General features: G+C 39.9%; 1 protein-coding gene across 1 annotated transcript in view; it reads left to right on the top strand.

The window, feature by feature from the left end:
• The window catches only part of LOC148835458 (ERC protein 2), a 303,333-nt gene that overhangs the window by 45,065 nt on the left and 233,749 nt on the right, over nt 1-24,519 (top strand). Inside the window, exons 4-7 of the mRNA XM_088916570.1 lie at nt 11,637-11,711; nt 14,475-14,519; nt 18,756-18,911; nt 22,614-22,781. Of these exons, the coding sequence (XP_088772696.1) occupies nt 11,637-11,711; nt 14,475-14,519; nt 18,756-18,911; nt 22,614-22,781 (444 nt within the window). The remainder of the gene's footprint in view (nt 1-11,636; nt 11,712-14,474; nt 14,520-18,755; nt 18,912-22,613; nt 22,782-24,519) is intronic.

The following is a 24,519-nucleotide window of genomic DNA, read 5'->3' as shown; positions in this document are numbered from 1 at the left end:
CATTCCAGACATGAAAAAGTAGTCATTAATGATTGTGCCCAGGAGAACAGTAATTACTTTTAATGGAGGTTGTTGAGGCACACTGTGGTTGTGGCCCATCAGTAATTTTGCCCTGGTGCTAAGTTACAAGTTTTACAGTATGGTCTTTGTTTTATATCAAGTGTTAGGAAGGCTTGAGCATTAAGGCGCACACTTCGAAATTGCTGTAAAAATTAATTGCTTTTCATTAACTCTGTATATGTCTGCCTGCATGACATATGTATGTGCAGATATAGGTTGTTGTGTATATATGATGTGTATATAGTATATACATACCCTTACAGTACACGTAAGGCATGGATTTTCAATTTCTCGGGCAATACATTAAAAAATACCGTAACAGCATTTTAAAAAGTAATTAAAGGGAGCAGTCTGGATGGAAATTCTTTCCAAAAATATTTTATGTAGTCTATGGTGTAATGCTGTACATTGGACGTGCACTTAACTAACACAGCAGAAGTTTTCAGGGGCATACACTTAAAATGCCCTGTTGCCAAAAGTATTGTATTGCATTCAAGGGTTGTACTATATATATATCAGCTGGAGAAATGAATACCGTATATACATAATTATGGACGCAAGTATGTATACATACTGTATATTATATTCACTTAGTCTTACATACATACTGTATTGATCCCATGAGGGAAATTGCAGTCCAACAGCAGCTTAACACAATCAACACAGCACAGTGTAACGAAATGATACAATAATACAACAATACAATACATACAATCCAATTCAATACAATCAGTACAGTTAGTCTAGTACAGTCAGTCTAAAAACATGAATGCTAAATATTCATGTTATATGTGTATATATATTTCTCTTTAAAATATTTTCAGTAGTGAGCTGAGCAAAATGATGCTGACTATAGTTTTCAATTTTGTAAAAGTCTCTTCATACAAACCACTTGTTTTTGTCCAGCACTGGGGCCTGTTCAGTGCTAAACAGTGGAGTTTAAATAAGCTGTCCCAGCCAATAAAAGCGTATAGCAGTTGTGGCTGTTGCTGCACTGAACGTTAAATCTCTCTCCCTTTCACCAGTGCAGTAAGTATCATGGGGCATTACAAAGAGACGGCAGGACATTGGGTTACTGGGGTTTCTGGCGTTACACTGTACATGCAATTTCTTTTCTGCAAAGGCCGATGAGCCAAAATGAGTACAAGCCAAGCATTCTGTTTACAGCGACGCATGCGCCTTTTGTTAATGATTAGTTTTGATAAAAGCCAGTGCTTTGTCTGAACTTTTCGGTATTTAGACATTCCTTAAAATTTGGATGAGTTCACTGATGAGAGGATGCATCTTTTCTCATTTTCTGCAGGCCTGCGGGCGTTCTGCTGCAGCTGCGCTGGGTGTCCTAGTTAATGCAGTGCACATGGTCCAGAATGCCAAAGTAAAAAGAAATGTCTAGGTGATGGTGCGTCTCTCCCAGAATAGCCCCAGCGCTGTAATCAGAGCTTTGCGCATCACAGACACTTCTGTGGTTATTAAGTCATAACCCACAACTTCTCCTCGTCTGTAATAAATTTAGCTCCAAAAAGATTTTTTTTTCTTAAGGTTGAAAAATGTTTAATTATGGATGTCAAAAGTGCACTGAGGTTTAGCACCTGCTTTGAAAGACGGGACGGCAGAATCTGAAGCAGCTGTGTGAGGGTTGGGCAAAATATTTGCCAAAAGTTCTTGCAAAGGCTTGAAGTTCCCAGCCTGAAAACAATAGTCATTTAGGATTGTTGTGCCAGAGGCTGCACTGTACATCCAGTTTGAGGTACTGCACGCCGCTGTCAAAGGCAGCATGGTTAGGCCTGCTACATCAGGGTGAGTGTCAAGCCGACAAATCCCTAAACCTCAGGAATCCGTGCGGCAGTTGCGATGGAAGCCGCCTCTTCGTGCCCTGACTATTCTGTGATAGTCTGATTGGCTGGGGGGGTTCTCTCATTGTATACCCGGCTCGCCCCCTTAACTTCGTCTTGAATGACCTGAATGTGTGCGACTCCGGTAGAAGCAAATGGGTTTACATGAGTAAAAAACAAATATTGGCCATCAAGGCGAAGACATGCAAGTACAACTTTGTTTTTGTACTGTATGTGTGTATACTGTAACTTCGTAGCCAGGTGGGACAAGTGTTCCCATTTTATTTCCAAGACTTGTGCAGGAACTCTCGGAGATAAATATGAGATTCCTTTCTCAAAATAAAGCTTGAACTGGTGATTCAAAGCAGAACTGCAGCACAGATTTGAATGCCGAAGTCTCTGCAGCAAGCTCCTGGTTCCTGTATTTGCCAAGTGGCTCTTGGAGTGAGGGGGTGACGTTACCATCACTCAGGTCAACATTTGGGTGATGCAGTTCTCAGGCACTGGGTGGCAGGCTTTCTCAGGAGGTATAAACAGTTCCAGATCTCCTTTCACCCACATTAGGACATTTGGTTTGTGGCCATTATTTTATCAATATGTAGGAAATAACACCCTGGGGCTAACAGCACTGAAAGGTTGGATTGGGAAAAAAGCATTGGACTTTTTCCAGCTTTATGGGAATGGTGATTATGATATTTTGTGGCATAGGTCATTTATGGTTTATTTCAGGGTTTTTTTTCAGTGAAATTTTGAATGTCTTGAGTCACCGAAGTGTGACCTCCTTGTGGCCCGGTCAGGGCATCTGTCATGATGTTTGTGAAGGATAACTAAGCAGCAGCTATGTATTAAATCCAGTGAATCCTGCATGCGTCTGGGGAGGATGTTTGTTATGCAATAAAAAATAAAGTTCAAATAATGAAATTATTTGGCATTAGTGGAAAACCCAAATGATAAATGTGGATAAAGGTCATAGGAAATGATCTTTAATAAATGTTATTTTCCCCATGGTTTCTTCCTGCAGTGTTCAGTCTGGTTCTCAATTCTTCACCCTGCTGCCTGTGTAAAGCTGTTCATCTACAATAGAATGATGTCAGTTTGTCAAGAATTTTAGGCGGTGGTTCAGCCCTAAAAAAATCTGACCCAGCATGCGTTGTACCTGACTCTTCAAGAACTTTATATATTCTGGGAAAATCTTTCAGAAAGATAAATAAACATATAACCGCTTTAAACTTTGACATGAACATGGAATGGTTAAAGGTGCGCTGAACCTCAGCTTTGGATCTTTTAAGGGCTTTGAGGTTGGGGTCAAAAATGTATGAAAGGGTGAGGTTGAGTTTCTTGCTATTAATCACTTTCAGGTTTTTGCCCAAGTCTTGCAGTTCCCAAGTCTTTTTGGGGATTCACAGATGTCTATTTGAAATTCCGTTTTCAGCTTCTGTTCATAAATGGAGTGAACACTCTCTGATTTCCTTGTACTCGGGATATACCTGACATAGGTGTATCAGAGAACTCTGTTTGCAGCAGTTCAGTCGGAAATCTTGTTATAACTACAGTAACTGAATAAGGGCTTGTTTATTTATAAAATACATTTTATAAAATAAAATGAATAAAATGCTCAGTCTTTTTTAAAACAAGCCCACGCAGAGATGTCAGCTCCACTCGTGCTTGAGCGGAAGAACAATGCGTATTCCTGTAACATTGTGGTCATTGAACCCAGCGAAGACAGAGCGACCTGGTGGAGAGGGCTCATGTGTAGATGATATTTCACTTTCTCCGGGCGGTGTTCCTCATCTTTGTAAGTGTTGCAGTGATTGGCACAGTGGTTGACACTACTGCCTCCCAGCTCCCGAGTCCTAAAGTACTTTATTTATCAGCCATCTAATGTGGTGGGCCAGAAGTAATAAGGACAGTAATTTCAGATGACTGGCCATACATAGGCTCACATGTGGTGCACTAATTGACTAATTAGTTAATTGGTGAAGGGCTGACAGACACATTTTCTTATGGGGTTCGTTTAGACTTGTTAGCTAAATAAAGGGACTTATGGAAGTAGTTAGTGTTGTGTTCTAACAGTTGTTGTTAAAAACTGGTTTTATGCTTGGAAAGAGTGAAGTTGATGCTGAACTAAGTTGATGGTGTATCTTTTGATCAATGTTAGAACGCGATTTGACTCCGTCTATGCTAATCAGGCTCGTGTTTTAATTTTAGACTTATAGGAGTCTATAGGAGATGCATCTTGAAGCCTGTGAGATTGTTTGATAATACAAGTAATCTATGGGAAAGCATATTTAAACTTGAGAACAGAAGGCACGTCTTTACACAAGGAGTGGTGGGAGTCTGGAACAGCCACACTGTTGAGGCCGATTTCCTTCCTTTCTTCCAGCCATGGCTAGATTAGATCCCTAGGCCAATCAGATAGGCCAAATGGCCTGAGCTGTAAGGAATCTACAGTTCTAAAATAATGCTTTTACTGTGCCTTGGATATTAAAGAAATAAATCATAAGGTATACACAAATCAAGTAATGAGAGACACAGTAGTTGACTGACTGAAAATGAAATAGCTTGGACATACTGTGTTCAATTTGGGCAAGCAACCCTACAAAGAAATAGTCAGATTGATGGAAATGAGTATTATGGGCACTCCTTTTAAAAGCGTTAGACTTTTCCAATATGACATAATGAATTTAATATTGCTCTTTAATATTCTGATTAATATTATGACCCTCTTTTAGACAATTCTTGTTTTGATTTGGGGAACTTACTCCTTTATCTGATGTGCTGTGTTATTTTTCTGTTCGTGTTTGATTTGAACTTGTGATATCAGTTTGCTTTTGAGTACAGTAATCTTAATCATGGAGTGTGAACACGAATTTGATAAGAGAACGCTGCAGTTTGCAGTAATTTTCCTTTTTTGTTTGTTTTGACCTTCATACGTGAGTGCACTTTGATGGTTATATAATTATGCTAATAGGATTTTGAGTTGAGTGGTTTGAAAGAACAACAGATGCTTTTAGTCCACTCTCAGGTTTGTAAAACACAATACAAAAACACTTCGTTAGCATAATTCAGCTGTACAGCTTCCACTTAGAGGAGTTGAACAGAGATATTTTAGTTTTGATCAGAGAAGACTAAGATGGTACCTAATAAAAGTATGCAAAATCCCCAAAGGCACTGACAAAATTAACCGAGTGGACTTCTTCAGAATGAATATTGACGCACAAATCAGAGGGTACCAGAACTATGTGGAAGTGCATTTAAGATCGAGAGCAGGAGACATTTCTTTACCAGAAGGGTGGTGGGGGTCTGGAACAGGTTATCCAGCCACAATATTGAGTTCAGTTAACTACTAAAGACCAAGGATGGGCTGAAGGGCCACCTCTTGTTTGTACCTTTCCTATGTTTTAATGGGTTTCAGTTCTTGAAGGATATAAAGGCACTGTGTAATGACAACTATTGCTCTAGCACTTAATGCATAGCATGTATTAAAATAAAGATGAAAAAGCTTGCCCCTCTCTGTGTATGAATACTGTAGATATGTTATTTTGTACACCCTAAACCTTCAATTTGGAAGCTTCCTTTCTAATACCTTAAATCCTGGCAGAATTCTTAAATCGCAAGTCTCAGTAAACGTTCCGTTATATAAACTTTTCTTCATGTTGAGATCTTGTTTTCTCTGGGAGCCCTTGATGTTTTTGGCCAGTTCTCTGATTTTCATTCATAAGGGTGAAATCCAGCCTGAAACTTCAGAAATGTCACTCCTGTGCTCCGGATGGGAAATGTCGGAGCTTAATTGTAACAGCCAAGACATCCATTAGCTGCACAGTCCTGTTTGTTTGACGAGCAGGTCCTGCAAACAGGTGCCCAGCCGTGTTTTTTTTCTAAGTAAAGGAGCCTCTATGGGCTTCAGTGGCATAGTCACGTTCTGTAAACAATTCTTTGTGTAGCTTGTGTACTTTTATCCATTTCAGTGAGGTTTCAGACCCTTTGATAAATTTTGCCTTTATTTTGTGATGAGGGTGAGGGAGTGTTTTTTGGGTAGATAGTACACTGTTTACCTTCATCGACTGCCCTTGATGGGCAACAAGTACCTGGCAGTTAACGTTGAGAGTAAGGAGATTTTTCACTCATAGATAAGCTGAGGATCACCTCATGATTTTCACAGCTTTCTGCCCTGTTAATGTCACACACAAAAAGCTTGTGTATCATTGTGGGCTTTCTCCAAATTGCAGTGTTTCACAGATCACTGTACCACAATCAGTATTAAGCCCATAAATCAACATTGGTGCAAAGAGTGTTTATTTAGGTTGGTACAAGCATATTGGGCTTTACAATAATACAGAGTAGATGAGCCAGTTTTTATCTGTGATTGCTGTGGTTTTTTGTTAAAAGATGTTTTAGGATAATAACGGAATCTATGTGGTTTCCATCTGTTTGGCTAAATTCTTTATTTCTTTTCTGTTTTTTGTTTTGCATTTTTTATCTATGGCAAATGCACTGAGGAGCACCGTGTGGAGCAGTGGTTAGGGTTCTGGACCCATAACAAAAAGATTGTGGGTTCTCATCCCCAGTGAGACACTACTGTTGTACTCTTGAGCAAAATACTTCACCTGGATTGCTTCAGTAAAAGACTGCTGTGTAAATGGATGCAAATGTAAGTTGCTTCAGCCAAATTAGTCATTAAAAGTGCCCTTTGCATCGTACTTTCAGCTGAATGTGTTGACTGGGCAGGGGAAAGGTTGGGCTGCTTGAACAGCACATGACCTGTGTACCGTAGAGTTTTAAAGTATGTGTAGCTCTATCCTATTGCATTTGGAGAGCAGCACCCCGCTGAAGTGAGGTTGCGATGGGGGATGATGGTGTGCGGGATTGAACTGCAGATTCTAGCGGTTTCTGCAGTTTTGAAGAGGACTGAGATCCAGGGAAGGTAATGGAAATATGCTCCCTGCTCCCGAAGCCAGCCATGCGTTGTCTGCCCCTGAGAGAGATGTTTGATTGGGGACGAGGGAGACCTGGGAGGTGGAATTTCCAAGATTCTTGTCAACGGGTTCATGTACATAAAAGTGAAAGGGCCGTGGAAATGAGAGGATGGTGTAGGGTTCAGTACCATGTGCCTCTTTTTTATTCATTCTAGCTGAGCTGATCAGCATCACTGCATGTCTGTGTTTCTTCCTCAGTTTATGAAGCACATTGCAGGAAGGCTCTGTCAGTATTCAGTTCAATGGTCCTCCATTTCTTAGCACACTTATTAAAGAAGCTGTTTCTAATTATCATTCCTTCTCTTTTACCCAATATTTGAGTTGCCTCACTTTATATATATATATTAAACTGTAGGGGGATGTTTGTGGCATCTGCTGTGGTCCCTGTAATTGGTACAAGGCATGTTTTAGTGTCTGGGGTAAAACTACGCTGAAAAAAATGATGCTTGATTCATTGCATTCGATCACTGTTAATAAAGCCTTTGAGGTGTAATTAAGCCACACTGTATGCTTGGTGCCAGTGGCCTCGAGCACGTTTGGCAACACACACCAGCTGTGGACTGATGAACTCCAAGAATGTTCAGGCATAAAGGTTTATCAGGATATAATCAAGATTTATTTTTGTCTCTGACTTTTGCTTTTAAATCAATACATCTGGCAAAAGAAAAGCCTCTGCTATTTATGTATGCGAAAGTCCCCTTTTCACTTGTTTAATGTCTTCTCCTGTAGATAGGAACAATAGAATAAAAAAAAACATAAGAACAGTTACAAATGAGAGGAGGCCGTTTAATCCATCTAGCTCATTTGGAAGTTACAGTAGCAGCTTATTGATCTGCTTATTCATCCAACGGATTCCTGAAACAAACCATTCTGCCGTCTTCACCATCATGGCTGGGTAGCTTGTTCTATACTCCCACTACCTTTTGTGTAAAGAAGTGCCTCCTGTTCTCAGTTTTAAATGCACTAAAATAGAAGTGTAGGATAACACTGCAATATGCTTGTGGTGCTTAGTGGTGTATTTCCCTTTTCATATAGTATAGCATTTGTCCCTGAGAAAATTAACCTTAAATATAATATTTCCATATCTAATCTATGAATGTTGCAAGTGTGAGCTGTGCATTTCTAAGTACAGTGCCTAATGGGACTACAAGTGTCAAGGTCCAACAAATTGCATTATTTTTTTGGAGAGTATAAGTGAACTAGACTTTAAAAGTAAAGCTGAGCTGTTCAGAAGCTTGCGGTTGTTTGAAAATCTACCAGTGAACCTTGCTTCATCCTGTCACACCCTATTTACATGTAGCATTAAACCATATCTGGTTCCATTGTCATAGATCTCTCCTCAGATCTAGTCTTTCCTTAAAATAAACACTTTCTGCACAATAGGGATTATGCTGTGTGAACTTGACTTTTCTGTGTGCTTACAGCATTTTGCACGGGCTTTGAAGTCTGAAAAGGCCTAGAATTCTGCTTGCTGAATAGTAAATCTTTTTCGTTCCAAATTTCAAAGTGGAATATTTTTTTAATACGTTTTCTCTACTCAGAAGACACTGTATGGAACAATTGACAAAAGGGTTTAGTAGCCTGTAGTTCCTGGCTTAAGTTAAAAAATGTTTTGTTAAGACCTGAATTAAGAAAGAAGAAACGAGTGTACAGTAGTAAATTGGATTCCTCTGGGTTCCTCCAATCATTTCTTGCTTGATTTATCTATTTGAGATTATTAAAAAAAACTACAGAGAAATCACTGTGCTTACATGCTAAAAGAATAGATATTACATAACACTTTCCTTTTAATGTTTTATAAATGCTGGTACTGTAGTGTGTTTGAGTCCATGGACATTTTGACTAATGAAAAAAAAAGATTTTCATCACAATGTGGGTTTATCTAGAGAATACCATAAAGGGTTTGACAAGCAACGGTCATAAATGTTCTGTTTTTTCTACATATTCACCCAACAGTAAGCAAGTAAATTGCACTTAAGAAGCTGCTCAATAACCTTTGAAGCAACAGATCATTTTAAAGTTGGCCTGTGCACTTTAGAGTCAAAGGTTACGCATCGTGGCATCAGGCTTGTCTGACCTCTAGTTTATTTGGAATTCCAGCAACATTTTTTTAACGACGTAGAGTCAGCTTTGTCACTGCATTTACCATTTCCCTGGCACATCATGACAGCTTAATTAAGTAAATGAGGGGACACTGGACGATCCTATCTTGATGGTCTATGATAAGCTGTTAATGGACAGGAACATCTTCCAAGTGAGGGTTAGGTTTCATAGTCACAAAGAGGGCCTCTGCAGGGCTTTTTTTTTTTGTTGGGATGTCAGCCCAATGACAAATACCAACCTGAGTGAAAAGCCAGGTGCGCACCCAGTGAAAACGGCTTTTCTCCCCTTGCAGGCCAACAAAACAGGAAGTGGGATTCCTTGTGTTCCCACTGAAAGAAAGGCCCCTTCCACAGCAGTGGTCCTGTGAATGGTGTTTGCTGCACTTGTTAAGAACCCGACTCCGACTCATTTTTACATTCTAGGAATTTACATTAATTTCACGTGTGTCACTGTAATGAACTGTCACCTCATTTAGATGCCAGCTCGTGTGCCTTGTGTGACAGCAGGGCGATGATGCTGCACACCGCACAGCACAGTTACAGCTGTCACCGGTCTGCGTCACACAGCTCAGCTGTCTTTCCTCAATATACGCTTGTCTGCAACTCATCGGTTCTTTTGTGTGGATAAAGTACAGCACATACTGTAGGCGGCTTAAAAGCGAGTTTTCAAAATCCCATCTCATTAAGAATTTGATGTTTTATTATTTTCATCGTTCAATTTTTCAGTTTTTTTCTTAAATATCACTGTGCCTCCATGTAGAATGGAAGCGAATTGGAAATGATTTAAGAGTCCGTGTCCTGAAATACTTTTACGTGGTGCATAGCCATCCCGTCTTCCTCATCTCCTGTTGCAGAGTTTGCACGCTCCATGCAATCACATGCAGATTTAGTTTTTTGGCATTTGCGAAGAGAATTTGTGCAAGTCAGATTAAATTGCGCCAATTTGTATTTTCCAGAACTTCTCAAGTGACGATTTTTCTGGCCCTTATTCTGTGAACGAATAGTTATGCGTTCTGCATCGCGTGTGTGTGGTGCCTGTCCACTTTGATACAAGCACCAAGTGGCAGAAGCACCAAGTACTGCGTGCAACCTACTGTATTTATATCACCTGAATAAAAAATGTGTTTAACATCACGTTTTATAAGACATTTGAAGCTGAGGCACTAAGTGTTTTGCACTCTTACTCTTTGCTTGCCATGTACATTCCCTGTCCTGCAGCACTTTTAAATTTAAAGATCCTCTTCTCAGCGAATTTTCCACCACAGCTTGCCTAAGTGCGCATGCACGTGCTGCTGCCCATGTCTGACATGAACACAGAGAACATGTAGAAATTTCTTTGGGCTTCCACGAATGCTCCTGTTATTTATTGATGACTTCCCCCCCCCTGTTTTTTGAAAGGATCGGCTTTTCCCAAGCACCGTGATCTTGAAACACATGTTTTATTCATCGTGCTGCTGTGGACTGTAAACTGCTCTGATCTGAAAACACTGCTGTTTATTTCACTGCTGTCTGTGTGTGAGCCTCTGCCTATAAATGCACCCTTTGCTATTAGAGGCCTGTGCATTAGTCAAGCTACAGTATTGATACAGTAGGTGGCTGTGCAGATGGGAGAAGTAGAGGGACCCCTGCATTAGTGTGAGAAGCTCTGCTGAATTTTCAGCTTTCACCTCCAGTCTTTGCCCCCTGAAAAAGTGCAGGGTGCTAAACCCCTCAAGAGTATCCCTGAGAGAATGATACTCCTGCAAACTGCTTTTCCAAACTGCTGCATTCGCAGAAACTTCCTCCTTTTTTTTCTTTTTCCATTTTGTTTTCCATTCACTTCTCTTTCTCTCCATCCCACCCTTCGGAATAAGGTGTGTTCTACGTCTTGCGGACTTTCGAAGGTACGGTCCTGCAATGCACCTGCCATTCAAATTCCCGATTAGAAGAAAAGCAGTAGAATAAAAGGGACTGGTAGTACATGTAAAAATAATTAAAAGTTGATGGCATGGCAAAATGTATTATAGAGTAGTATCTTTAGTATACTAACATTATAATTTAATGTTGATGTGTTTTTTTACAGGTATGTGGGACTATCATTAACAAATTAGATTTATTTTTTATGACCTTTTCCACAATTTGTTTATTATGTTTAATTCCAGTAAACCCTTTCAGTATCAGTGAAGCTCCCTTGCGGATTGTTGTATATGCATTGCGTGTACAAATTACTAAACCATGTTTGACTGCCGTATGGTTCAATCATTTAATGCAGCTGCAGCTTTATATTGTAGCTTTCAAAAGTAGGAGCCCTTAAATTTTTATTGCATGTAAGAAAATATGTCGTTTTAGCATGGTGAAGAGGAGTCGGCCGTGTATGATTAAATGGACTGAATGATTACTCACTGTCTGTGTCACCGTTGACATTAATTATTGATAGAGGTTCACAAATAGCGCATGTGCCTGCAGAATTTGTTGTAATGTAAGATACTGACTGTAGCAATCCTTAAAAGAGCTTATGAAAGGATGCACCTGTAGCTTTCAGGCCCTAGCTGTGGAGCTGCAGATGCCAAACAAGCCCTTCCTGTTGCATCTTGGAGCGTGTGGGAGGGAGATAACATCCATTGTGTTTAACTGAAAGTAATGGAAGCATGAGCCGACAAGCTTACTTCTATCGGGTCCCTCCACAGGAGCTGCATAGAAGAAACCAAGTTCAGCAGGAACCTGCAAAGACGAAAGCTCTTCAGACAGTCATTGAAATGAAGGTAAGGCCCTTATCAGTCAGTGCGCCTGCAGCCTTAATCTAACTGCCAGTGTCACTGCCTCTTTGAATGCTCTCGTGCATGTTGGAGATCTTTTGTGTTGTTACTGCTGGGCATTATCTCTAACAAGGTGACATCAGATTGTCTGTGCATAATTAGCTTCACTGAAGTTGCAGTATTATGTTTGTAAAGTCCTTTTTAACTGTCCTTTTTTTTGTTTGAGGAATCACAGTAGGTCTGTAAAATAGAACCCTTTTTGCCGAATGATTTGGATTTGGCTTTGCAATTAAATTCACGTGCTGCTTCTCTAACACCTGTAATGCTGCATGCTGCTTTTGTGCTGTGCATTTTTGTGTCTGTGAGTTTGTTGGCTAAAAAATGTCTCTTTACTGCTGTCCGTCAAAGGTGAACAACGTGCCTTTTCTTCTTGCATCGGATCCGTTTCCTCCCATTGCTGTTGTATGAATTATTGATTTCAGATTCCCTTTAATATCAGCTTCTCACTGGAATGCAATCGGATCTTTGCCAAGTGTTGTAGCTCTTCAGAAATGATCAGATGGTACACCATTTTGTAACACTGCCTTGCAGTGTGCACACTCTTTAGGTGCTGCATTTTTCTGGTATCAATACATTGCAGCTCTTTAATCCTTCGAGTGCTGCTGTTTTTCAGTTCCAGACTTGACACATTCAGTCATACTGAGTTTGCCATTTCTGAAAAAAGTAGCATTTTCACAGCTGCATGTTGTGCAGTAGTCCATATAGGAATATGTCTTGAGAAAGCAGAGCTTTACCTAAAAGTTTCTTGGTCATTGAACGCAATACAAATGTGCAATAAAGATTATTTTAATCGTTTTGCCCAGAGAATAGACATTTTAAACTTCACTCCAGTCACAAATGTTGTTTCTTATTTAAATACTTTGCATGCTTTGGTTTGAAGTGGATTGAAAGCTGGATGCATATCACAGAAAATCACAATGGCCTAGTTAATCTAAAACATTATTCAATTTGTTACTAACATTACATGTGGAAGTATTCCTTTTCTTTTCAGCCTTTTGATGTTGGTGTCACAACCCAAAAAAAACATCAGCTGTGTTCTTGCACATGTTGAAAAGTTTATACGTATTGGTTTCAGAGGGATTTTTTTTCCTAAAGTTTCTTGCTCACATTCGGAACATTTTTTTTTGTCCCTTTCGTTGTCATCCAAGAATCACATGGTCACATGGAAGACCTTCTACGGCTTCCATCGATTTGTGGTTGATTGAGAGGAGAGGTTGTGCGATCAGAATTGATTTGTGTATTTTGTCACATGGGCACAGTTCAAGATTTTTGACAACCCACAAAAGAGGTTCAGCCAGTGGCGAGGAGGAAGTCTTCTTATGTCGAAAGACGGATGTCACAGGATGCGGTCTCCATGACAACAGCCTTGCTGTAGTTAGAAACTTGAGGGTTCCATTTGGCCCATAATACCGGGTATCATGTCAACTTTTGGCCCTTTAATAGATGCTAATTTCATGGAGCCAGGGTTATTGGCAAATGGGAATATTAGACCCATAACCTATGGCAGTGCATGTGTAAAATGCAATAACATATTTCCAGAATCTAACATCATCCAACTGGTACAGTACCTCAACATACATTCTAAATCCGCTTACAGCCAAAAGGACCCAGTTATGCCCAGTGAAGCAACAGCTAGTGCACAGTATGTAGTAATTAACCAAACACGCGCAGGCAAACACACCCACAGATTTCTCCCCCAAAGAAACCAGAAAGGCACACGTTATTTGAAATGACACCCTCCTGCTATTTTCTTCGGTTGGAAACCAGTGGGTTTTCTGTTATTCATTTTCCCTCTTGGATGGCATAAAGCTTGAGATTTGGTTCTGTGTCTGACTTCAGCGGCTGTCTGCTGCTGCCCTTTGGACAGAACAGAGTGCAGGCATGCACTAGGGAAAAGTCTTGAAAGTTTTAAAACCAGCCGCAGATTAAATTGTGTGGTAAAAGTCAGCATACATTTTCAGAGCCAATATTAACTCATTGTATTTGACCATAGCAGGTGAAATCACTAGCAGAATTCAAACTTTAGATTAAATTCTCCATCTCTCCTTATGCATCCAATACTGATATTTTTAATGGAGATTACATACTCCTTTTTGGTTCAAATGTCAGCTTTTTTAATGGCGTTTGTTACCCTTTTGGATTTTCAGCAATGGCTGTGTTTATCTAATAACAAGAATATGACTTTCATGAGAGGCCAACATGCAATATACTGTACCACACATACCTTGAGGGATTGCAGCTGAGTAATCCTTTCTTAATGCTACAGACTTTTCAAAAGTCTGCAAAAAGAAGCCATTCTTTAGAGAGACAGATGCTTCACCATTGATACAGGACAATCCAAGACTACAGCCCTGTGTATTTAAAAAATTTTACACCTCTTAGCTGTCAGGCTCCAGAGAGCTTAATATATTTTGGAGGAATAGGTAAAATATCAAATTCTTACACTAAATGTTTACTTTCAAATTTTATACTGCAAAAGGAAAATGCATTTCCTGGTAGAATGTAATGCCTATCCTCAGCTAGAGTTTTTCTTCTCTTTTTGGGGGCACAACACTTGAATTCTTTCTTTCTAAAACTCTTCAACCTGAATTACAGTGTGCATATTATAAGACGTGTCAGTGGAAAATAGTCCTACAGTAGGTTCATACATTGTTTTACCCGTAATGATCCAGTGTAACTACTGAAATGCATGTTGTATAATTTTTGCAGAGCACAGCCCCGCCTTTCTGTTTTGATCCTGATGTAATATGGCAGGTATGGTATGACCCTGGTGTTATTTGCTGTGAAATTAATATTTTCAGACTTGAATTACTGCAGCTTTACTGTAAAACTGTCCAGCTGTCAATCCCCATCTTTTTCCTCTCGCTGTACAAAAGGCAGATAATGGATGTATAATGTATATGTCATTTAACACAATGCATGTCTTTCCTTAATTTTCTAATACCCCATTTGTGCAGCAGACAGAGACTAACTCACAGAGAATATCAATATCATTCACACTTGCATTTTGTTATGCTAAAAAAAGTTAAACACAGGAATAATGTACTGTAAGTGCACACAAAATTCCACAAATCAAAAGAATTTCACCTTAACAAACACATTGCAATTAGTTATATACAGTACTTCATGGTCTGTGATGGTCTTTAGAGCCACCTCCAGACACAGCCTACACCACAACAGTGAAAACTGATCATTGTTTAGTCATCCTCTTCATATTGACAGATTTTATCTGCCTACCTCCAAGCAAATGCCTAACACTGCTGTGTCTCTGAAAATCATTTCTTTCCTGAATTTAACTTTGAGAGTGCTGGTGCTTTTCTGCACGAAATATAAGATGTCTTATATTTCCATGCCTGACTCAGGTGAGGCTTGACTGTAATAGCTGCTTTTGTCGAATCGTTCAGTAATGCATTTGCATATCGTACAAGGTGTGCGTTCACATTTTTAAGAGTTTATGACAGAAGCAGTTAGCATGCTTGATCCATAATGACTGCTGACATTACACCTACAAACATGTTTCCAGTTACTCATTTCTCAGGATTTTGCCATTTTTCAGTTGGAAAACAAACAACCAAACAAAGAACATAATGGAAACTTATGTAGCCGCAATTACCATTCTTATTCAACTTATTTTATGTGCTGTATAAGCTTGGACGACGGATAAAAACTAATCAAGCTGCGTGTTCCTGAAACAGATGTAAATGTCAGAATAAGACGGTTATTATTAGAATGTCCCCTAATTAGACTCAGTAATGCTTTAATGTTTAGATAATCAGTCTAATCTAATGATTTTAAAATGACATTTGGATTTTTATTAATGGTGGTAGCCATTACCACTCACTCAATATTAGTGCAGTTGTTAAGTGCGCTGTAAAATGGACATTAGATCAGGACATGACCAAAGATGCCATTGAGAGGAAAGTTCTTTGTTGTTTGAGTCCCTAGTCTCTCAAGATGATTATGTGAAATTGTCACTTTTCTTTTCTTTTCTTCCTCATGGGTTGCTGGGGGAGGTTTTCTTTCGGAACATCAGGGCTTCTCAAGCCAAATCCCTTATTATCTGGGAACTCTGGTAGTGATGTTTCAAGTTAAATGAGATGAAAGGTTAACTTCTGACGGTTTTTATGGAATTGGCCCCCAAGCTGACCTCAAAAAAACAATTTTCTTCGAAGAACAGCATATGAAATTCTTCATGTTTTTTTTTTTTGTCGTATGTCTTTCCACATCTTCTAAGAGCTGGCAGGCGTTCCTGGTGAGGAGTCTGAGGTAGTCAGTGGTTTTTCAGTCATGGAAATGTAGGAGGCCGCCTTGAGCAATAGCTTTTTTGGAATATGGAGGCAACTGATTCAACAATTGTGAATGACAGGAAATACAGAGGTTGTTTTATTACATTTGGAAGAGATGATGAGTATTTATTATTATATTCCACCCAATGGTTTTAAGACTTGAAAGTCCAGCTCTGGTTGTTTCAGATGTAGATTTGAGACATGTGCTCAGTGCTTCTCCAGCCTCCTTGCACAACCATTCGCCATTTTACACACTGTGACCTCCACAGAGCCTGACATGAGGGTTAGCACCCATTGGAGGAGAAGCATGTCCCTCACTGATGTCACTGTGGGCCTGTGGGTGCCTGGCAAATCACAGCGGTCCCCGTGACTCCTGATAAGAGGTCACAGTTTGGCACAGCTTACAGAAGGGAGGAGTGTGGAGACCTGGGAAGATCTCTCAACGTGTCATATCCTGGGTATTGCACTGGTCTTGTACTTTTAAACAAGGCACTTAACACAGCTTGTTCCAGGGTAGAATACCCAATTGTCACGGATGTTGGAAGGGACGAACCGTGGAACGGCAGGAGAGCAGAAAAATACCCTATGCGTAGCGGCGGGAGGGGGGTTAGCCTGGGCTCAGCTGTTCAGGAAATGTCGTATAGAAACCTATGCCCTCAGGCCGCGGACGTGGGGCAACCTGGTGCTAGGCAGGTCTCAGGACATCCGAACGTCAATGCTGAGCGAGGAAGAAAGCGTGACCCGGAAATATATAGCCCCAGAGAAAGAGAGACACCAGAAGGACAAGCAAAGCACAGGGAAACTAGGAACAGGACAGAGTAGGAGCGCCCTCTAGCTGTAGAGGGCGTGACACCAGTCGTATGGATGGATGTTTGCCCGTTATGCTTTCTGGCACTTGGGCAGCAACATCCTGTCGCTGTTACCATAGCATTTGGTTTTTACGGCCCCCCGACGTGGAACACAAACCCACTACCCTGAGATTATGAGTCTCATGCTCTACCAACAGAGCTAGCTGGGGCCCTACCCAGTAGTATGAAAGGGTAAAAAATGTTCATTAATCCACATTAAGAATTGGTTCATCACTAGAACCTACCTTGAAACATTTCAGATGTAGAGACCTGTAGCTGAGGGAACACTGGTCTGAAAATATTAAATGAAACTGAATCTCTCCAAGCAAACCCAGAAGAGGAAGATAACTTGAAGATAACCTATCATAATATGGGACAAGAACAACAGAACTCCCTTTCAATATTAATATATGTTTTCATATATAGTATAAGCACATGTGAACATTTTTATTTGTATGTCAAAATGCAATGTACCCAATTCTAACTTTTAATGACCCGGCTCCTTTGTGGTCTGGTTTTGTTCGCAACAGGAGAAAATGCTTTAATTTTGAATTGAGTCAAATATCCTCGCAGTTCATAACCTTTCATCTTTCTTTTGAAACCTCTTCCTGGAGATGATTATAGCCTGGTTACATAACCTTTTGAAAATTATTCACCTGTAAAAAGGTATCTGGTTTTCGTTTTTCGAAAATGAATTCTGTTGAGAGGACCTACATTAATTATGCATCGGGAACAATTGCTTTGTTTTTTCCCTGTGGTGTAAGGGATCTTAACCTTAGAAAAGACCTGGCAGAATTAGGAAACAAGTTTCATTTCCATGAGATGTCTACACTATCTCAGCATCCTCAGCATCCTCACCATCCCTTAACAAAGGCTGTCAGAGGTACGTGGAGCCAATATTTAGCTTCATGCTACCTTCCCAGACAGGTCTTGCTTAAAAAATAGATTTAACTCTTTTTTTTTTTCATATAACTGATTCATATTCAAAGCGGGGAAAAAAAACATTTGGGCTTGACTCCTTTGAGACATTGGAGAAAACAAAAATGCAGGGAACGTTTTCACTTTTGTTCAGCTTGTATTAAAAAAATGTGAGAGAATGGGGAGAATTCTATAAAGACAATTATTTTCCTTGACTGTTTTAAAAAGGGCAGTACTGTAGAGATAATGTGCATTAACACATTTATAATTAATGCTATAATTGCATCAGGTCTGTAGCGTCCTTACTGTATGTTGTATATGAGCACACAGACACTGTGTAAAAAAAAAAACGTTCTCAGCGTATGCTCTGCAGGAGTGAGAGATGAACCATATTTAATTTGAAAGACATAATATTATTTATTTAAAAAGCTAGGATGCAAGCTGCACTCAGAGCTAGAGTCTGGATAGATTTTTCTCCGAGCGCTTGAAGAAAAGCCTGCTAGGCGTTGCCATTTATTTCCGAAGCCTTTATAACAGTGGACCTCGAAGGTGCAGTGTGATGGTACGGTAATTCCATTATTTTGAATCCAGACTGAATGAGACACGTCTTAATCGCTTTTGCTTACCTGTTGATTGGTTCTTGCAACATGCCTTGCTTAAATTAGAAGCCATATTGCTTTCAAAGGGGTTGTTTTGGCAAATGTTGGGGAATGTTATGGTCTGCAACATCTTTGGTTATTCGAAGGCATTCTACTAAGTTCATTTCACGTCTAGCACCTGAATTCACTTGGACGTAGACTAACAATTGAGGACAGGAGAAGCGAAATCGTACTGTTTGAGATTTGAAATACTGTTTCTTCAGACGTCTTTTGCTGTTTGTGGGGCTGTCCATCCTATGGCGGCTTTTTCTTGCTAATTCTGTTGCGTTTCCCACACAGGACACCAAAATCGCTTCACTCGAAAGAAATATAAGGGACCTTGAGGATGAAATCCAGATGCTGAAGACAAATGGCTTACTGAATACAGAGGACAGGGAGGAAGAGATTAAACAGATGGAGGTCTACAAAAGCCATTCAAAGTTTATGAAAAATAAGGTACTGTATCTTTTAGCAATGTGATTCCTGCATGGAAGGATGACTGTATGTTTTTCTGATGGCTAAAAAAAAAATAGTTTAAAACAGTGAAAAATAATATCGCAGATTGTTTTCTCTCTCAGATTTTTGGTGTATACTGTACGCCAAAAATATAGTATACCACACTATTCTGTGTGTATAAAATATTATACAATCATTTTGTTTGTGCTGTATATAGACATTATCAGTTATACTGTATGAATATAACATTTTAAAGTACATTACTAATTTATAACTTGGTACCTATATTGTATTACAGTTTGTCTCTATGTACACTTTGAATAAACATTGTAGTGGGGCATTACAGCTACAGAAACAGATGGCATTCACAAACGAGTATCAGTTTACACCAGGCTCTGTCAAGTGACCTTTATTAATCAGGAAATGGCCTCTTTATAATCTTAATATTATATTTCACTACCCTAGTATGTTGTTAATTTATGAATTAGCATTTATAAGCTCTCAAGGCTTAAATTCTGTAGGGTTAATGAGGACAACTGATCTCCTTTTTCCTTTGGTTATTGAGGGGTCTAACCAAATTAAAATGCTGATTTGCTTACCTTGTTGTTTTCTCTCATGTGCTGGTGATGTGCTGGGTAAGCCTTTTTTTTCTTCAAATCTGACGGCTTTTTGTGAAGTGAGATTCAGGACAACTGCCTGCCTGTAATATACGCAGGAGAACTGACAGCTCTTCCATTTGTCATACCTGGGTTTAAATGGTATTTATTATTCTGTCATCAGCTGGATCCCCTTCAGTCTGTCTTTCAGCACCAGGCGTTGCTGGTTTAAGGACTCTGATAAATCAAAGGGAAATCCACTGATTTTTAGAAGAAAGGTCATGCTGATAAGAGCGAGGGGGTTACTTTCCCCCCCGACAATGGGCTTTTCATTAGCAACAGCTTTGGGTGCTATAATCCTTCTCAGCACATCAGACAGACTGTTGACCTTTTGAAATGAACACTTATGTGCACCATGTATAAGAAAAGAGGCTTTTGTGTGTTTCTGTTTGTTAATTACCAAACTTTGATATGTCATGTTATGAGAGAACAAAGAGGATTTTTCATTAATTGTATGTAGAACTGATGCATATTTTAGTAGAAATTGCATGACAGCCTGCTATGACAGATGCATTATTTATTATAGGAAAGCACTTCTGGGATACTTTAAGCCACCTGCATTTTTTTTTAAAGCTTGAGGTTATGTTTTTGTTTGCCTGATAATGGCACATTGTATTTTTGCCTTGTGATTTCATATCTAAAACAATGTGCTACTGTAGTAAAGGCAGGAGGTGACATTGTTCTTTCTACATCAATATTGTTTGTTTTTCATGGCAGAGTACGGCATTTACCTAGGTCTTAATTACCCCATTCTGCTGACTCAATGCCCAGGGGATGAGGAGATGGCATTGAGCCAAAAGTATGGAAGGAATTTTTACAAAAACATTGGTCGGGCTACATGCGCTTTTACTGTAACACTTTTAAAAGGCTTGTGGATTGTGCCTATCTGTAGGATTACATTTTAAAGTTAGGGAAGAGCAAACAGTCGGACTTTATTTAATTAGGAGTGAAATACAAACCAAAATAATAGTCTGTGGAAAGAGGGTATTAATTTGCCCTCTGTATTTCAAATCATTGCACAAAGGAAACCTTCAGGTTCCACGAGCTGCAGTGCCCACACAGCATGGAAAAAAAGCACATGTTGACATGTCCAAATTTCAGACTCCGTCAGCTGGAAAATTGAGCACTGAAAAAATGAATTCCGTCTTTTCGAAAGATGGCACTTGGATTGTGTGATTTATTTCACCTTTCTTCCTGCAGTCCCACTCAAACGTATTCACTATGAGCTAAATAAAAAACAACACCAGGTGTGTGAGATACAGCAGAACTATTGGGTAAATATATTACAAGTCTTTTTAGAAATGAGAAATAGGTGGTACTGTCCAGTGTGGACAATCTTATGACACAGGTACTCTGGCATACAGCCTACAGTCCTCCAAATATCCCTAAGGCCTTGCTTCATGAATGGAATTAAAAGCAGGAAGTGAAAAGTCAGAATGTAGAGCCAGTATTTTTATCATGCCATCTGAATGTCCAGTGAAATTGTGTTATTGTCAAAGAAATACAGTATATTTTATAGTTTAGAGTCTTCAAAATGTTTTGCCTGTGTGCCGGGCATTGAGACAGCTCTGCCTGGTTTCTCGTTCAGGTTTCAACAGCCCATTCAGAAACAAGCTGAGCTGGATCTCTTACTGAGCATGTTTGGTAACATTCTCCACAGAAGCTACAAGGGCTTATGAAGTCTTCTGAGCAGAAACAGCTGGACAAGAACCTCATAACCCGAACCTGAATTTCCCTCTCATTTGTAACTGTTCTTAATGTGTGAGTCAGTGTTAAAAACAAGACCAAGGTGTACCCTTCTTGTATCTCATTTTTTGGAGATCTCGATCTGTATAATGTTGTTGGTTGAAAGCAAATTGAGCTGCTTGTGTTTGTGCTTGTCTGTTTTGTTCAGGATACATTGCACACCACACTTTTGCCATGGGTCCTAGGAGTCTACTGTGAGGTCCCATATATTTGCCAAAGTCCTTTTTAGAAATATCAGAAGCGCCTTTTTCAAAAACCACATTGTTAGTGCATCTATTGAATATGTTAAGGCATTTCATGGGCCACTGTTAAGACATATTTTCGACATTTTGAAAAGAACACACTCAACAAAGTTCCATTAAGTTTTTGGGCGTATATTTTGTTTTAATCAAGTCCATACTAACTGATGTAATTATTTTACCTACTCCTCCATATATTTGAATTACATTGTTTTTACTGAGTGATTGAGTGGTTGTCTAATTGGTTTTTTATGCAGCATTTAATACATGAAGAGGAATGTATGGGGCCATTTAAGATGACTCTTTATTAGTGACCTCTGACACTGGAATATGTGTGCCTGTGTTGACATTTGAGGCACGCAAGAGGTTCATTTGATTATAGAGTGGTGAAAGACACTAAGAAAGATGGGTTAAGGGGTGGACTCAGTCAGAGTTTTAGTGATGGGCTTTAATTAATAAAACATATATTTTAATGTTGTATACCTGCCCAGTTTGGAGTTGCTAACTCCCATAATATGCAAGGAGAATGAGTACCTGCAAACATGCCCACCCATCAGAGCTGTTCCTCACCTGACAAATCATGTAAGCTCCGCAGTGCCTGACAGGAGCCGTCACCACTGATTGGAGGAATGGGACATCCCTTTCTGACATCACTGCCAGCCTACTGGCTCCAGATGGGTCTTATATGTTGGTGTTTCCTTAATAACAGACAATTCTGCCCTGCACCCTGTCCTGGTTAGTGACAAGGCTAAGGATTGAACCACCCATGTCTGTACCACAGAGCTCTTTGCTTTATGAGACAACCAGGAGCCCCATGTTGGGATTTTATAATTGGTAGTCAGTGTTGGATATATGAACAGTGTTTTGAGAAAGGCAATTGTTTTGGTCGCACTGGACAATCACTATCTGGAACACAGAATGTGAAAGAATGGTCCTGAAGTGTGCCTTCTTCCTTCACAAGTGCAGAAGAGGAACACACTTTCAACAGGCCGTACTGCTTTGAAATTGATATTACAGTGAAGTTGGTCTTTTCTGTTTCTCCTCTTGTTCTTTGTGTTTAGATCGATCAGCTAAAGCAGGAGCTGTCAAAGAAAGAGTCCGAACTCCTTGCCTTACAAACCAAGCTTGAGACGCTGACCAATCAAAACTCCGACTGCAAGCAACACATCGAGGTGCTCAAAGAATCTCTTACTGCCAAAGAACAGCGAGCTGCCATTCTGCAAACTGAGGTGAGTGTTCCCAGTGCATTGCACGTGTCAGAAAAAGGCCGCTCTGTTGCAATCAGGTGGTGCAGTGCAGGTCTTGCACGTCAATACAGTGGTCATGATCGCGCAGACTTCAGCTGCATGTGCACAGCCCTGTTTGACCCATACCAGCTGTGTCTGTATAGTGGTATTTTGCGATTCCTTACTTCACTGCTTTCGGGGATTCATGTCAAAAGCAGAAGAACTAGCCCTGCCTGCACCTGATATTCGAGCATTCATTGGTTCTCCTTTGAACTCTTTAAAAGCTTGGCCCCATTGTTTAACATCACATACCCTATGAAACCCGATGTACTGCATTACACTCGCATTACACATCGCCTTGCTTTGCAAAAAGGGTTCTTGGCAGTGTTGAAGGCCCAACCCCCTGTTGTATGTAGCCTTATAAGGCTGGTGGGATACCCATCTTTTTTTGAAGTTATATCTGTGTGGGTCTAATGATTTTATCAGTTGGAACTTGCCAGGAATTTTCTGAAACTTCTGTTCACTTGGAAATGATACTTAAGTCCTTTTTTGTTTGGGAAATGGAGAATGTTTCTTAATGATGTCCACTCTTCATTACAGGAAGCAATTTGGGGTGAAATTAGGTGTAATTGTCTTTACATGTGCAAAGGATTTTGGCATGGGCAAACTGAATACATCATACTGAAAGGAATTAGCATTGGGGTTATCTGGAAACAGGAGCCTCCCTTTACATAATGGGTTAATAGATAATTGGTTCTAATGCACCTGATACATGACACTTGATTTTTTTTTTCCAGTTTGGTGGAGAAACATTTCATCTCAAGCCGTCAGCATTATAAATCAAACACTGTAATGAGAGTTGTCAGAGTGAACTGTTCTCATTATGCTGGCTTCCGGAGATAGATTTTTCTTTCTATATTTTTTCGCTTTGATACAGATGCTTTTGTGCTTCGTGAAAACTTAATGGCCACTGAAAACAGAGCAAAAAACTTGTTTGCTGTTGTAGCTGCGCTGGTATCAATGGAGGCCCTCAGCCCTCTGTTTTTCCCACCAGCGTGATCACGGAAGGTGGAACTCAAAACATCTATCATCTGTTGAGCAATATAAACATTCTCAAGGGGAGTTTCTCTTCACACACTGCAGCTGCATAGCAAACACAGACTGTTCTTGACGCTCCTAAGGAATACACTTTGAATAAAAGGAATGAATTCTGAAAAACACAGTCCATGTTGTTCAGTTTATTCAGTGCAAGAGGTCAGAGTTTTAATGGAATGGAATGGTGGTCGAAATTGCTTAAAAATCTGCTTTAGCCATGCTGAAAGTCTGGCGCACTGGTATTTCCCTGTAGCCGATGTGTTTTTAGAAAATATCGTGTGACCACCATGCTCTCATCAGATCTTGGAAGCTTAGCAAGACTGTGCTAAGTTAGTATTGGGACAGAAGTCTTTGAAGGAAAACCCGGTTGCTTCGTAAGTGGTGTGGTGTACCTCTGGACTACAATTTCCAATCCAGTGCCCCTGTATATAGGCTTGGGAGCTGCTATCTCTCAGGCTAATATGCTAAACGAAGGACATGACTGAACAAAATATGTAAGATATCAGGTAGACATCAGAAAGGTTGCAGCATGTCAGTCAGGTGGTGGAATGCACTTCAGTGGAGGACGAAGTAGGTCCCCTGTTGTACGTGAAAGACTTTGGCATGTTATGGGATTAAAGTGCTCTGCAAAATGCAAGAAATTCTG

Source organism: Atractosteus spatula, chromosome 5 (genome assembly GCF_055471065.1).
Source record: "Atractosteus spatula isolate fAtrSpa1 chromosome 5, fAtrSpa1.hap1, whole genome shotgun sequence".
Lineage (NCBI taxonomy): Eukaryota > Metazoa > Chordata > Actinopteri > Semionotiformes > Lepisosteidae > Atractosteus > Atractosteus spatula.
The sequence above is the reverse complement of the archived record's forward strand: the minus strand, read 5'-3'. Positions and strand labels throughout refer to the sequence as shown.